Source organism: Lissotriton helveticus, chromosome 8 (assembly GCF_964261635.1).
Source record: "Lissotriton helveticus chromosome 8, aLisHel1.1, whole genome shotgun sequence".
Taxonomy (NCBI): Eukaryota; Metazoa; Chordata; class Amphibia; order Caudata; family Salamandridae; genus Lissotriton; species Lissotriton helveticus.
Genome location: NC_136069.1, coordinates 620,971,202 through 620,986,665, shown reverse-complemented (window position 1 = coordinate 620,986,665; position 15,464 = coordinate 620,971,202). Strand labels below are relative to the sequence as shown.

The 15,464-nt window shown below is 49.5% G+C and overlaps 1 protein-coding gene across 2 annotated transcripts in view; it reads right to left on the bottom strand.

Annotated features, from left to right (window-relative positions):
• SLAIN1 (SLAIN motif family member 1) overlaps window positions 1-15,464 on the bottom strand; it is a 174,078-nt gene that overhangs the window by 32,732 nt on the left and 125,882 nt on the right. For both annotated transcript variants that reach the window (XM_078657480.1, XM_078657481.1), the window contains exon 4: window positions 2,312-2,461. In XM_078657480.1, coding sequence (XP_078513606.1) covers window positions 2,312-2,461 — 150 coding nt within the window. The remainder of the gene's footprint in view (window positions 1-2,311; window positions 2,462-15,464) is intronic.

Below are 15,464 nucleotides of genomic sequence, written 5' to 3'. Positions count from 1 at the left end.
GCGCCAGGACCCTCTGTCTTGTCAAGGCTCGCACTGCCCTGGCTCGAGCTGTAACGCTTTGCTGTCCGTGTAAATCGCTGCAACTGGTGGAATATGAATAAGATTGTGAGAGTTCATACCCAGGTGCCCGACAACTTGCCACTAAGCTGGATGCTGGCGGTAATGGAGCAAGGTTTAGCATGTAAAGCGCCTTGTTTGGACTCAACTCTCTCGAAATAATAAGTAATGTACTAATAAACATGTTTCATCTTATTAACAATGCAAAACACAACATTTCTAGTATCTAGAGGAAGGTTTCATATGTTTTTTTACTAACCGTAACTCGATTAACCCAAAATAGCCACCGCAACGCGAGAACTTTTCTGCGCTTGCGTCTCTCATACTCACGTGGCATGACGTACTTACTGCTTTGGTGGGATTTCTTGCTTCTGCGTACTAGACCTAAAGATGGGTGTTCTATGTTCTCATGTGCTAAAGCTTGCATTGCTGCTTTTGCTAAGTTATTCGTTCTGCTTAATCCTTAACGCTGTAGTTAAAATAAAGTAATGGGAATAGAGTAGAGATAAGTGGTATACAGTGCATTGATTTATTTCTTGTTCTAAAACTGTTTCTCTTCTATGTTTGTATGTATCACATTTTGGGCCTGGGATGTGCTGAGACTCCATTTTGAAACCCACACAGCGCATGTGTCAAGACTCCAAGAACACTCGAGTCATTGTCACTGAAACCATGCCAAGTCCTAACTTGCTAGAAGATGCGCCTGGGAACTCGACCTCCTGAACCTCCAAGAGGATGTCAAATTATACATTGTATTAATATTGGAACATTCATTCTTGGGTGGAATAAAAATGCATGGGAAAATAAAATATTGGGCAGGAACATAAATCTGAATATTGAAGAGCATGACCTCATAACTGGTATGGTGTGATGACCTTTCCTCGTCTTTTGACCAACAACATTGCGGGAATTAACACATTTGCAACATTGGGGGGTGGTACACTGCCCTGGAAAATGGTATAACTAAGGTAGGCTTAGCTAGTTAGATTGCCTGACTTGTCCGAATAGCTGACCTGTCACTGACCCAATGCACTCAATAGGCGATCGAGAGCAGAGGTGCTGGCGGAGCACTCTGTCAGAAGATTTGGGAGCAGAGGTGCTGGTGGAGCACTCTGTCAGAAGATTCGATAACCCAATCGGGGTTCTGGGAAGGAGTTTGATTACCCAATCGGGGTCCGACTGTTAGCTGCAGAGAGGGTGTGACGCTGGCGTTATACTTTAGCTGTGGGTGCCGGTCCTGACCTGCGGAGGTCCTGTTCTGATACAATTTGGTCTGTACTTATCCTGATTCTGGTCTGCACCTGTCTATCCTGTTGGCACCTGCACTATCGGGGCTTTATCCCAGCCCATGGCCAGGGTTGGTCTTCACACTATTCTAGTTAAATATAAAGCTGAGCGGGATATGTCATTGTGCGGTTTCCCTCTTCTGCCCTTCCTATCTTTCAATGCTTAAAGAAACGTTTCATGATAACTTCACATCACCTTGCTTTGGTGTTATTCTTATTCGATCAAGCTCTGATTAATTTAGTATGGACCCTGACATTTAAGAAATTATTTAGATAAAGTGTTCAAATCTTCCTGAGTCTATGGTTATTTTACGAGTGTAAATGTTTATTTACTGCCTATTATTCTAACTCCCTTGATCCCTTAGGACTCTAGGTACTGTGACTAGGATTGGTAAGTCAAAGGTATAGGTCCTAAAAGATTCATGAAAATCACTGGTAAAGCGTAAGTTTACCTGTTCAAAGTGTGTATGTTTTATGAGCCCAGGTGAGTATGGTAAAATTCTGGGCAGGTGAACACGCGCTCTATCAGCAGAAGGAAGTCGGTATCTGCTGTACCCAGTACCTCTGGCGCTACCAACGTCCCCATAAGCACTCCTAGAAGGAGCGAGAGGGAAATCAGACAGTCTGTCAGATTCAGGTGACCTTTATCTATCTCTCTCTCTCTCTCTCGCTCTCTCTTTTTCTCTTCGCTTTCTCAGCACTCTGTAGGATCTGAGACTTTCACATAAAGTTCCTGCTCACAACTACGTTGGCTCTGCAGTCATTACTACACAATTGTACATGAATCTATAATATAGCACCACTATTTTTAGCATAGTTCAAGATCCGCTTTATCTCTAAAGGAGTGTCAGCAGGGATCTGAAATGCTATAAAAGATTCATACTCTTGTGGGTGATAGTGTGCTTTACAAAACCACATAACATAATATATAAACACAAAATCCACATATACACACAAACGCCACATACTTTCTTCTTGAAGTCGAGCCATGATTTGGACATCCGTAAGATCCTGGAGTTTGTATCCCATGGTGATGGTGTCATCCTCCAGCTCGGATGTGCTGAGTTCACTGTCTATTGATGACTGAGGGCTCAAAGGGGATCCCCTGGACGTGTAACCTGTTGAAGGGCACAGATTCTTAGTTGGAATGTCAAAACGAAACATGTTTACACACAAGTTATATCTCAAAGTAGATATGCAAATTTACATACCATTATCAGCATCCAGAGAGTTATCAGCTGCCCCAATCCTTCATAAGATCAAAACATCGATATATGATGAATAATACAGGGTAAAATGAATGGCACCTAAAATGTCTCATGCTATCTTGGTGTCCAGTGGCTGGCTGGACGGCAAACTCTTTCCCCTAAATCCATAATTTGGCCTTTTAGTAGGGAAATCGGCCTACTGACGAGTAGAAGCTCATATTAATGTTTATTGTCTAAAATTCTAACATTGGAAAGCAGAATTCAATTATCTTATGCTTTTGTTATACAAGATATGTCTTATTTACACATTTTCCAGTCTTGGTGAGCTAATGGTTTACTTCCTCTGCGGAAATATCCAATTACCTTGTGTGAATTGCATACCAGTGAACGTTTGGCTCTGCAGAGGTTTAAAGCATTCCTATACAAAAACAGAGGTTTGGGATGGTTTTTTTCATGCGATGGCATGGGTGAAAGATGCAAGTGGCTTGTCATTATTTCCCTTTTTTACCTGTGAGTCCCTCCTAAACCTTTGGCAGCCTTTTCCAATGGAGTATCCAACCCCTTGAAGGCATTCCTTCAAGGGGGTGGAGCTCCTTCATCAAGGATAAGAGTTTGCAGAGTCCATAAGAGGTGGGTCTAAGGTTCTGGATGACAGTGGGCCGTTGCACTGACGAGTGCAGTTCCAACCACAACACTACATTTACATGGGTTTAGTATACCAGATTTTGATTTGGAGAATCTATTTGTTTGGTCACCGCTCTTTTACTTCACTTACAGCTGGCGCAGCACGTTGATTGGACATGGTTGTGCCAAAGGACACTTTGCCCCGCTTCTCCATACCTTAAAATTACTTTTACAAATGAATAAGCACGTGAGAATGAATGGGCTGCCAATATGTGGATAAGATGTGGATGCAATTAACAACAAAGAGATACATTTGCAATGCATTGTAAGGATAGAGAAGCACCCCTCGATCCCAGTGTGTTAGTAAATTTGCAACACAGGGCCTTCAGAAAAGGTTAAAGCAGTCCCCATCACAACAGTACAAGTAAACTAAAAATACCTATGAAGATCTAGTGCTTTTACATCCCTCCAAGCGATAGGACTTAATAGACAGTCTTTGGGTGCAAAACAGTGCTCCAGTTGTTGGCACAGATGCCTACACCTTCGTTACTCTCACATAAATTGTAGGCAAGTGGGACGTCTCCATAGTGGGTCACCCGTTCGAAAACAGAAGATTTTATGGAGTGTGCCACACGAAGACTCTAAACATAGATTTGATGATGGTGCTTATTCACATATTTGTAACTGGTATACAACAGGAGCAACCCATTATGCCAAGGAATCCGGAGTATTATGATTATGTTAGACAACAGATCATCAAGAATTCATTCAATAAGAAATTGCAGAAAATGCAGAATGAATGGCAAATAAATTACGAAAGGAAATGGTTATGTGAAAAACAATTCAACATGTTCAGCAACCATGTCATCTACTGGAGGTGGTTTAATTATGATCTATTATTGATATAGCAATTCGAAACCCATCATCCTAAAACTTCTATTGATCAAATAATCAAAATGACCAGAATATGAATCTAAGCTAATACACTTCCCAAACTAACCTTGACTTTCCGAACCTTTACATTTATATCAAAGACAATACATTTCAGACTAAACTACATTGGAGGCAAACTGCATAAACACATTCATGCATGCCTCAAGCTGCCATCCAAAAACCAATATTAAAAATATGAGACTACTGAGAAATTGCACTGAATGCCTTACTTTCTAGAACTCATGAATGAAAAGGGAAACACACCGAACAATTTGAAGAAAACTGCAAAAAGTTATTATACACTACTACTGCCTGAGAAAAAACGAAAAATGCTAGTGAAACAACAGTTATTTTTTTTAACTAAATATCATAAACACCATCATTATAAATGAATGTGTCTTGTAAAGTGCACTGCTGCCCTGCGGCGTCGTGGCGCTGTAGACCGCTGGGGAACCCGTCCTGGCTATCCCTGTGAGATGGTCCCTACTGGGTATCTCCAAGGTGAAACCAGGCATCCCCGGCGAATGTGGGGGGCCGTTGTAGAGATGAGGCAAGCTAATGCCCAGAGTTGCCGAGTGTGATCCCTGGTTGGAGTAGGCACCGAGTCGAGAATTATCGAGTCTGCTGACCCTGGTCCACGACCCTGCTGCGTCGGGAATTGAACCCTGGTCCCGGGCCGTTCTCTGCTTCCGGGTCTACCGCCTCTAACCAGTGAGCCACACCACTCCATACGCGCCATGAAATACAGAAACATTGGTACTTACTACAAGATTATCTGATGTTGACAAGCAGCAGCCAAGGCAGACAATACATGTCCTACAAAACTACAGACAACCTCAAAAGCGTCTATGTGACCCAGGCTTCCTTGAAGAGTGCCCAAGAGAAGTATTTAGACAGTAATTTGGTTTCTACGCAACATCATGGCTGCAGCATCAAAACACTAGGTGAGAAAAGAAGAAAATATTTAAATAATAAATGGAAAGGTACACAAACTACACTAATGGATGGACTGTAACAGCATCTAGGCGCTCTACCTAATAATGGGTGCATGTCAGGAAGCCAACATAAGAGGCACCATCCAGCAACTACACATGAAAGAGGAAGAATACTGGTGAAATATCATCAAAAAAGACGACAAACAACGACTATCATAACATTTCAATCAGTATCATCAGCACTGCTGCCACTTCACCTTCTTTGCCACTTGATCAAATAAAAAAAAAACTTGGCTGGAAAAATGAAAGTTTACATGCCAAAGAGAAAGGGAATTAATTGATTCTTTGCCTTGGTACAGTAATACAAGGTGTGAATAGGCAGCACGGATGCACTTCTGCTAACTTAAAAAAAACTCCTCTATGCATATTATCCTAAACATTGCATATACAAAATATTCTTGGACATGTATGAAACGGCACCTAGTCACCACTCCTCAAATAAATGGAATCAGAATAACTCATCTCACAATAAACAATACATCCTGTTCTTGAATACAATATTGATATATAAACTGGGATTGGTTAATTGGCCACATACCAGATGAAAAGTGAAAGGCTATGTACTTAAAATACACTAAACATACTATTTCTTTCATGAATCCTCTTAAAACTGTAAATGGCGATATATTTTTTAAAATGTCTATAATCTAGCCGCTTGATTTATTATATTATTACTGATTCAAACCCTATTTTAAACTGACATTTAGGATAAGGATTTTTTTTTAAAACATGTTTTTTTCGGGGCGTGGCTTCGCGGGCGAAGATGGTGGACGCAGCCTTCTAGAGCTCCCACCGGCCCGACATCCATCCGACGATTTATCCTGGCTCCCGGACCCGCTCTGTAGCCCACACCCGGAGTAATTGTACCGGACAGCGAGGGGTATCATCCGGTGTGGAGTGCGGCGTTCCCGAGCCCCCAGAGGCGGCGAACGAGGCTGTGGCGGCCTGCGGCCTGGTCCCGGCGAGTGCAGCCGGGGCCTCCATTTTGGCGCCCTCCGGCCGGAAGATCCTTGAGCGGGCCGGCCGCGCCAACCTGTGCTTTTGGCCTGGTGCCCCTGGATGGCAGCGGAGCGGTGAGCGATTCATCGGCGCTGTCCCTGACCGGGCCTGTGACGATCCGTGCAGTGGAACCGCCTACAGCAAGCTGCGGCCTACACGAGAGCCGAGAGGCCGGGACCTCGAGTCTGGTGGCACCCGGTGACGAGTGGTGGTGTCCGGTGGCGGCCTGGGCGGCAACACGGAATGACTAGCGGTGCAGTGGCTCCCCGAGACGTGCCCCTGCATACTGCATACGGAGCCTGGCATAGTGCTGCAGCAGCTTGGTGGGCAGCCAGAAGATCCTGCGGGTGTGTCGCCTGAGCCCTGGGTGGCCCTGCGGCGGTGCTGGTGGTGACGACAGGCAGAACGTAAGTGACTCCGGGGGCCCCTACAGAGCGTGTGGAGAACGGGGAAGAGGAGCTGCGGCCTGCAGCTGCAGCGCCGGAGGGATCCCCAGTGCGTTTGGACTGAGCAGTGAGGGGGCCCCTTGTAGTTGGAGTGGCCTGGAGTGGGGTCACGAAGCCCCCCTGCGGAGCGGCGTCCAGACCAGGGACCCTGCGGCAAAGGAACAGGATCCAGCTGGAGCCACGCTGCGCACCTTATACGGGAGGGTGGAACGGCGTAAGGCCCCGGGGTACCCCGCAGCAAACGACGACGACGGTGTGGAAGAGTTGTGACCCCGGGGCGGGAGAGATCCTTGTGTGGCGTACCCTGCGCCAGTATTGGTGGGGATATCGACTTGCAGACAACAGCCTCCCGGTGCGCTTCGAACATGACCAGGGGCGGAGGGGGCAGCGAGCCAGCCAAGCAGGGGCCCATTGATAAATTCACCGGGCCGAGTGGGGGACCCGGAGCATCAGGAGGCGGTCAGGGTTCGGGGCCAGACAATGCAGCGCTCATGGCAGCGATCACGCAATCCAGGGATATGTTGGACGCCAAAATCGGAGCGGTTGGGGCAGATGTGACCCTGCTGCGCCAGGACCTGCGCAATGCAGTGACGCGAATCACAGAGGCGGAATCCAGAATCTCAGTCGTTGAAGATGACATGGGGGCCCTAAAGCAGAAACTGGCGGCAATGGAAAACATCCAGAAAGGCCTTGCGCTCCGAGTGGAGGATGCCGAAGGGCGGGCGCGCAGGAATAACCTTCGCTTTGTGGGCTTTCCCGAAGGATGTGAGAAGGGAAATATGGAACGCTTCTTGTCCCAATGGCTGGAGAGCTGGCTCCCTCCAGATGTTCTATTGCGCTGCTTCGTGATAGAACGCGCACATAGGGCCCTAACGCAGAAGCCGCCTGTGGGGGAGCGGCCACGACCGGTGATAGCTAAAATTCTGAACTTCCATGATAGAGACACTATTCTACGAGAGGCAAGGGCAAAGGACTCTCTTTCTATTTGAAAGTCAGAAGATCATGATCTTTCCGGACTACACCAGAATAGTGCAACAACAGCAACACTCATTTTTAGAGGCCAAGGTGAAATTGCGTGGTCTGAAGATTCAATACTCCCTACTATATCCGGCCCGCCTACGGGTAGTGTTCCAGTCACGGACCCACTTCTTTGATACTCCGGAGGCGGTCTTCGAATGGACAGATGAGACGGTGAGGGTCAGGCCGCATGCCCAGCCGGGCCTGAACCCGGGTCGGTCGAGGGACCCGTCGCAGGAGCGAGACGACCGGAATGTCCGGGGCAAGAGGAACAGAAGATCTCGATCGCGGAAGCGCTCCTCTTCTCGCAGTGGAAAACCGGACGGTGAGCCTGCTGACTCTGCCCACTCAGGGAACGATAATTGAGAGGCATCGGAGGAGAGAGACTGTCTGCAGATACCATAGGCTCCCGCTGGGAGGAGATGCATAGCTGTGCCTTGCTGAGCTGACCATCGGATACTGAGCGTATGGCCGCCACTCGCTGTATGTACTGATGATTGTGTGGGGCGGCGGGGTGGGGTTCGGGGTGCTTTTATACAGGGGCTCCTTGCCTCCTACACATGTGGGAGTTGGCGGGGGGGGTTCTTTTGGTTGAGTGGGTAGTTGGGATCCATTGGTATGGTTGGCCTTGGGCGCTCTGTGTTGGGCCCGAGGTTGCCCATGCCGCGACAGATACTTTAAAGTTCATTGAGGTATAGGGGTGGGGGGCGGGGGAAAGGGGGAAGGGAGTTGAGGGGACTGTTCGGGGGGGAATGACGGGGGTAGGGGGTGGTGGATGGGGGGTGCACGTGATCTCTAATGCCTTACTACTGATCGTGCTGTGCGCCTGGGCCTGGTGCTGGGTGCTTCTGTGTTGGGCCCCGTTGGATTATGGCTGATACGTCTAACTCAGGGCTCCCCAGGGAGTCCATGCACATACTGAGCTGGAACGTCAGGGGGATGCTGGATAAGATCAAGAGGGGGGCGATTTTGAGGTGGGGGTAGAGGGAGGCAGCAGATGTATTATTGCTTCAAGAGACACATATGATGGGGTCGAAGGTGCTTAGCCTGCAGAGATTTGGTTACCAACAAGTTTTCCACGCTGGATTCTCCAGGGGTTCCAGGGGGGTCGCCATCTTGGTTCATCGCAGGTTGGCTTACACTCATGAACGACAGTGGATAGACCGGCAGGGCCGGTACATCTTTGTAAAAGGTATGGTGGGTACCGAACCCGTTGTGTTTGGGAGTATATATGCCCCTCCCCCTTTGCAGTGGTCCCTGGCTGAGAGGTTGTTTGCGGTGTGGGCGGAGATACCAGAGTCCCTGGCAGTGTTGGGAGGAGACTGGAACGATGTGATGGATGTGCACATGGACCGTGGGCGGCCGCGGGAGTTACTGACTGCTGCTGCCCCTACCCGGCTGAGTACGATGGTGGAAGGGTTGTGCTGGGTGGATGTTTGGCGACACATACATGCAGGGGCCCGTGAGTACACCTATGTTTCTGCTGTACATGGCTCCTTCTCACGTCTGGACTATGTTTTTGTGCCCTGTGTGTATCTGAGTAGAGTGCGGGAGGCGGGTATCTTACCAAAAGGATTGTCTGACCATTCCCCGGTGGCCGTGGAGATTGAATTATGTAGGAAGAGACAACCGTTCCGGTGGAGGATGTCTTCGTGGCATCTACAGCAAGCTGAATATGTACAGCACTTGCGGGGTGCGATCGCCCATTATTGGCAAGAAAACCTTGTGGCGAACATTGACGCGACGGTGGTCTGGGAAGCCATGAAGCCCACGTTAAGGGGGATCGACATAGCGTGGTGCGCGGCGGCCCGTTGCCGTCGTCGGGAGGCCATAGTTGCGGCTGCGGCGCAAGTGGAAATACTGGAGAGACGGTGTCAGAGTGAGGGAGACGGGGTGGCGGTGCGGCTGCTCCTACAGGCACAACGGTCCTATGCGTCCGTGTTGATTGATGAGGCCCGACAGGCGTGGCTGGCCACGCGGAGTAGAGTGTATCAATGGGGAGACAAGTCCTGTACCATGCTCCATAGGCTACGTCAACATACCTTGCAGCCTCTTATCCTGCCTGGACTCACGGATGGGAATGGTGTCACTATGACAGACCCAGTTGAATTGGCAGCGAGCTTCGCCAGATATTATGTGGGGCAATACGTGCCGCAGGATTGTCTCCCGGTGGACGCAGTCGATACATTTATTGCCGACCTGCCCCCGAGGGCAGTCTCCGTGGAGACGAGAGCAGCGTTGGACCTTCCTCTTACGGCGGAGGAGTTGGGGGACGCGCTGGGGCAGCTTAACACAGGGAAGGCGCCCGGGCCGAGCAGCTTCCCGTGCGAATTCTATAAGAAATTCCAACTCCAATTGGGGTCCCATTACAGGACGACACTGGAGGTTGCGCGGGAGCGGGGCCGGCTGCCAGCAGACTGGCGCCACGCTGAAGTGGTGGTTTTTCAGAAGCTGGGTAGGCCCCCGGACCGACATGACTCGTATCGCCCTATATCGTTGCTTAATATTGAAGCTAAACTGCTGGCTAAGGCGTTGGCGAACCGCCTTCTCCCCTACGTAGCTGACCTGGTCCACCCGGATCAGGCTGGCTTTATGCCGCATAGGGCGACACGACACAATATTAGACGGGCGCAGACAGCTGTGGACGCAATGGGAGCCTCCGGGGAGCCAGCAGCCCTACTGCTGGCAGACATAGACAGGGCTTTTGATTCTGTGAGTTGGACCTATTTATTCGCGCTCCTGCCACATCTTAATCTGGGCCCGGTGTTTATCTCGTACATCAAACTGCTATATACGGATATTACGGCGTCCGTGCGTGTCTCCGGAGCGGTGTCGTAGAGGTTTCCAATCGGTCGGGGGACCCTTCAGGGGTGCCCGCTGTCCCCGTATTTATTCGCACTGGCCATGGAGCCCCTTGCCTCTTGGGTACGCATTGACGCGCAGCTATGGGGCTTCATGTGGAATGGGGGACTTACGGACAGGATCGCACTCTATGCGGACGACGTCCTTTTCTTCCTCACAGACTTAAATAGATCGGGGGCCCGAGTGTTGGAGATCATGCGCATCTTTGGCGAGGTATCGGGCCTCTGTCTTAGCCCGCGCAAATCCACCCTATGGGTGCTGGGTGGCGGGGCGGTGACGGAATCGTGGGCGTCGCCCCTGCAGGTGGCGGCCGGGGGCATGATGTATCTTGGAGTGTTCCTGTCTGAGTCTGCGGCGATATCATGGGAGCGCAACGTGATACCAGTGTGGGACAAGGTCCAGACGGATATTAAAACATGGTCCCGGATGCCTCTTACCATATATGGTAGGTCTGCGATCTTTAAAATGGTCGCCCTTCCACGCCTTTTGTACCAGCTTCAAAATCATCCGCACAGGATTACGCCCCGGTGGTTCCGGCAGGTCAGTTCGGTCCTTGGCCGCTTTTTGTGGGCTGGGGGTGCGGCTAGGGTGGCGTTGCGTACCTGCTTCCTATCCACATATTGCGGTGGTCTTGCTACGTCGGACTTACTGTCATATTACCAGGCCTCCCACTTGTTAGTACTTAACGAATGGTGGTACGGGGACAGAGGGGACCCGGCATACGCTCTAGAGCAATCGCTGATGGGGAAACACACACTGCACACCATCCTATACTCGGCCGGGCTGCGGAGATGGCTACCGCGTGCCACGCAAGTGGCTTTCGAGACTTGGCGACAAGCTCTGCGTCGCATGGGCTGGTGGGGTAGATTGACAGTGGAGACCCCGTTGTGGAATAACGGACGACTTCCAGCACTGGCCTCCCTAGGGGGGTTTGGCGGATGGGATTCTATCGGGATCTCCACGCTCGAAAACGTTGTGACCGGAGTGACCCTCAAGTCATTCCAGGAGCTTAGGGCCAAGTTCCATATGCCCCAGGCCCAATTTTTCAGGTATCTGCAGTTTCGCCACGCGCTCGCGCCTAGTCTGGTTGGTTTGGAGTCACTGCCGGAATTCAGCCCGGTGGAAGCGAAAGTTTTCATGGGAGACATCGGGGATAAGAAGGTTTCCCGTATTTACCAAACACTGGTCACCCACTGTTCCGCTTCCCTTCTTCCGTTAAAGGAAACCTGGGAGAAGGATGTCGGGCCCCTTGATGATTGGAGGGAGGCCTTGGAGTCCCCGCGTGGGACCGCTATCGCAGTACGTCTCCGATTGATCCAATTGAAATACCTACATAGGGCTTTCTATACACGGGAGCGGCTGTGGAGGGCGGGCCTGATTGCGTCCCCGGAGTGCCTGCGATGTGGAGCTGAGAGGGGTACTCTGTTGCATACTGTATGGTCCTGTGCTGGTTTGACTAGGTTCTGGAACGGTGTATGGAGCTGCCTGTCGGAGGTGCTGGGCTGGGACCTTCCCCGTACTCACCGCTTGGGCCTTCTACATGTACTGGAGGGTTTGGGAGGGAATATCTATAAACGTCACCTTTTGTTACTGGGTCTGGTTGTGGCCAAGCGGGACTTGGCGTGAGCATGGAAGAATGAGTGAGCTCCCCCACTGTGCGCATGGAAGGCTGGACTAGACTATTTTATGGGGTTAGAGCGTCCAGTGTTTGAAGCCAGAGGTTGCCCCCGCAAACACTATAAAATTTGGAAACGATGGGCCGACTATAGGGATTTGACTCTGGAGCCTCCAGCAGAACCTGACGACGGTCTGGATTTGGACATTGGACCTCAGGCCTAGGGAAGCGCATGGTGCCTGGCATGATGCAAACTGTTACTGGAGGCTTACTGTGATCACGTGCACTGGGTTAGGGAGGGATAAGGGGTGGGTAGAAGGGTTGTTGGGTGGCTGTGGGAGGCGGGGGGAGTTTGGGGAGAATCGTGCCCTTTTCTTCTTTATTTGTTTATTGATTGGGTATTCAAGATGCTGAGCCATATGTTGATATTTGGCAGTGATCTCCTGACTGTGGAGAGCTGTGTATATGCCTTGACCTGATCACTCAATAAAAAATTTGTTGTGAAAAAAACATGTTTTTGTTCGTTTTTCTTGAATAATACATCGCAGATTTTTATAACTTATACAGTAAAGTTTGCACAATATCTTCTCATCAGAAACAGTTTCAAGTACAATAAAGCCACCAATTTACATTATTCCAATAGTTGAGGTCAGACATTTCACAGCTCTTAGTGTGTTCATGGATCTAGTCCGAATCTGTACTATCATCCTCATTATCTGATGGTGGTTCACAGATATTTCCTCTGTAGGCATTCCAAGGCCCCCCAAATTGTCTTCCATTTTTTGGGGCAGCCCCTGCTGCTAAACACGGTCCTTTCCGTTATCATGGCCGCATCCATATCCCCCCTCCATGCTGCTAAGGTAGGTTTCTCCGCTCTACCCCATCTCTGTGCTATGTTTCTTTTAGCTACCATCATACCCAGTGTCGCCCATTTCTGTCCTGAACGTGTGAGATCGTTGGATTCCCATATATTTAGAAGACAGCGCCTGGATTGCGGCAGCAGTAAGACTCCCTCTGATTGGGACATAGTCCTTAAGACCTGTGTCCAATATTCAGTTATTCTGGGGCAGTCCCATATGGTGTGATAAAAGGTCCCCTCCTCACCACATCCCCTCAGGCCGTAGGGATGATCTATCCATCCTATTTTGTGTAGAGTGCTTCTAGTGTAGTAGGAGCGGTGTAGTATGCGCAATTGCACCAAACGGAGACGTGAGGGAATGCCCACTTCCTTCGGGGATGCCAGCGCCTCCTGCCATTCCGATTCATCAAGCTCCCCACAATCATGAGACCATTTTTCCCGTAGGCTTCCCGTTGGGTCAGGTAAATTATTTACTAATTTACGGTAAATTAGGGAGGTCGCCTCTTTGGCATGTAGTCAGTCTGTAGCCTGTCCTCTAGAGGAGAAGCCTCTGGGACTTCTGTGCCAGGTGGTATCTCTGTCAATAATGCGTGTTGTATCTGCACATATCTAAACTGTTCAGTGGGGGCTAGTTCGTATAGCTTTCGTAGCGTATCAAAGGAAATTACTTCTCCTTTCTCTTCTCCCTTATATCCCCAATCGTCGATATTCCTATAGTATCCCAACAATCGAAACCCTTTGTGTGCTTAATTTTCCCCAGCCGCTTTCCCGTCCCATAGTGGAGTAAGCTGCGTTAACACCCTCTGCCACCCTAACTTTGCCTGTGCTGCATGCCATAGTGTAAGCGTGTGTCGCAGTGGCCCACACTTTGTGAGAGATCATTTTTTACCATAAAGAGGAGCTAGTATACCAGACACTCCCAACTGCTCCCTGTCTGCCATTAGCGCTGGTTCCGATTGTGGTAGATGTTTCCATTGGTTAATTACTTTTAATTGTGCTGCCCAGTAATAAAGGTATATGTCTGGAAGCGCTATGCCACCATCGTACCAACTTCTTACCAGCTTGGCTTGTGCTATACGTGCGGGCTTATGGCCCCACAAGAGAACCGAGACCTGCGCCGCAATTGTTTTGAAATAGGAAGCTTGCACGGGATATGGCGTATTTTCCAAGATATAAAGAAAGCGAGGCAGAGCCATCATTTTAAAAAGTGCTGCCCTTCCCAGCAGGGTCAGTGGCAGCGATTCCCAGTGTCGTATGTCTCTCTTGAGACGGTCGAGTGGTGGCTGTAAATTCCGCTTGTAGAATTCGTCAGAGTTAGTTGTGATGTACACCCCTAAATATTTAAACGTGTTTTCCACTGTCTGTAGCGGACAGTCATCCAGTAGGTGTGGTGGTGGACCCTAGAGTACACACATGGTGGATTTAGACCAGTTGATAGAGTATCCGGATGCCCGCCCATAGGCCGTGCACACATCCAAAAGTGTGATTATAGAACGCCTAGGGGAAGTAAAATATAGCAGGATATCATCCGGGTATAGGGAGATTTTATCTTCCCAACCACCTGTCCATTTGAGGCCCGTAATAGTCGGCTCCCATCTTATCCACTCCGCCAGGGGCTCCAATACCATGGCAAACAATAGTGGCGATAGCGGGCAGCCCTGACGCGTGCCCCTAGCCAAGGGAAAATCTGCTGATATATGGCCATTAGCTGTGACGTGTGCCATTGGTTTCGTGTACAGCAGTCGGACCCAAGCACAGAACTTCGGTCCGAATCCTAAATGGCGCAGCACCGCAAATAGAAAAGGCCAATGGACCGTGTCAAATGCCATGCGTGCGTCCAGTGAGAGTATCACCGCCGGTTCCTGCAAATATACTGCACGGGCCATCACCCCGTGTAGTCTTCTTAAGTTTAGCGCTGTGCTTCTGCCGGGCATAAAGCCCGATTGGTCCCTATGCACTAGCTTAGATAAGTGGGGTGTGAGTCTTAGCGCTAATAATTTGGCGAGGATTTTGGCCTCAGCATTCATAAGAGAAATAGGCCGATATGATGTACATTGATCCACTGGTTTCCCAGGCTTTAAAATAGCCACTATGGTGGCCGTGCATTGGTCCGGTGGGAGTTCTCCTATCTCTCCAGACTTTCAGCAAACATGTTTAGCAGGTGAGGTGCGAGATAGTCAGACATTTTTTTATAGAATTCGACCGGTATGCCATTTGGTCCCATCGCCTTGCCCGATTGTAATGCCTTAATGGCTATTGCTACCTCCTCTGTCGTGAGGTCACCTTCTAATAATTGCGCTTCCTCAGAGGTCAATTTGAGCATTTTAAGGTCTTTTATGTACGTTAGAGCTTCCTCTTCCGAGATTGTAGAATCTGAGGAGTATATTTTTAGGAAGCTTTGTGCTAACATGTTCACTATTGTGTGTGGTTCCGTAGTGAGTTGTCTTCCCTCCCCTGCAAGCTGCGCTATCCACCTGTCCCTATTCTCCCTTTTTTACAGCCACGCCAATAGTTTACCTGCCTTATCCCCAACATCATAAATTTTATGTCGTGTGTTTGTAAG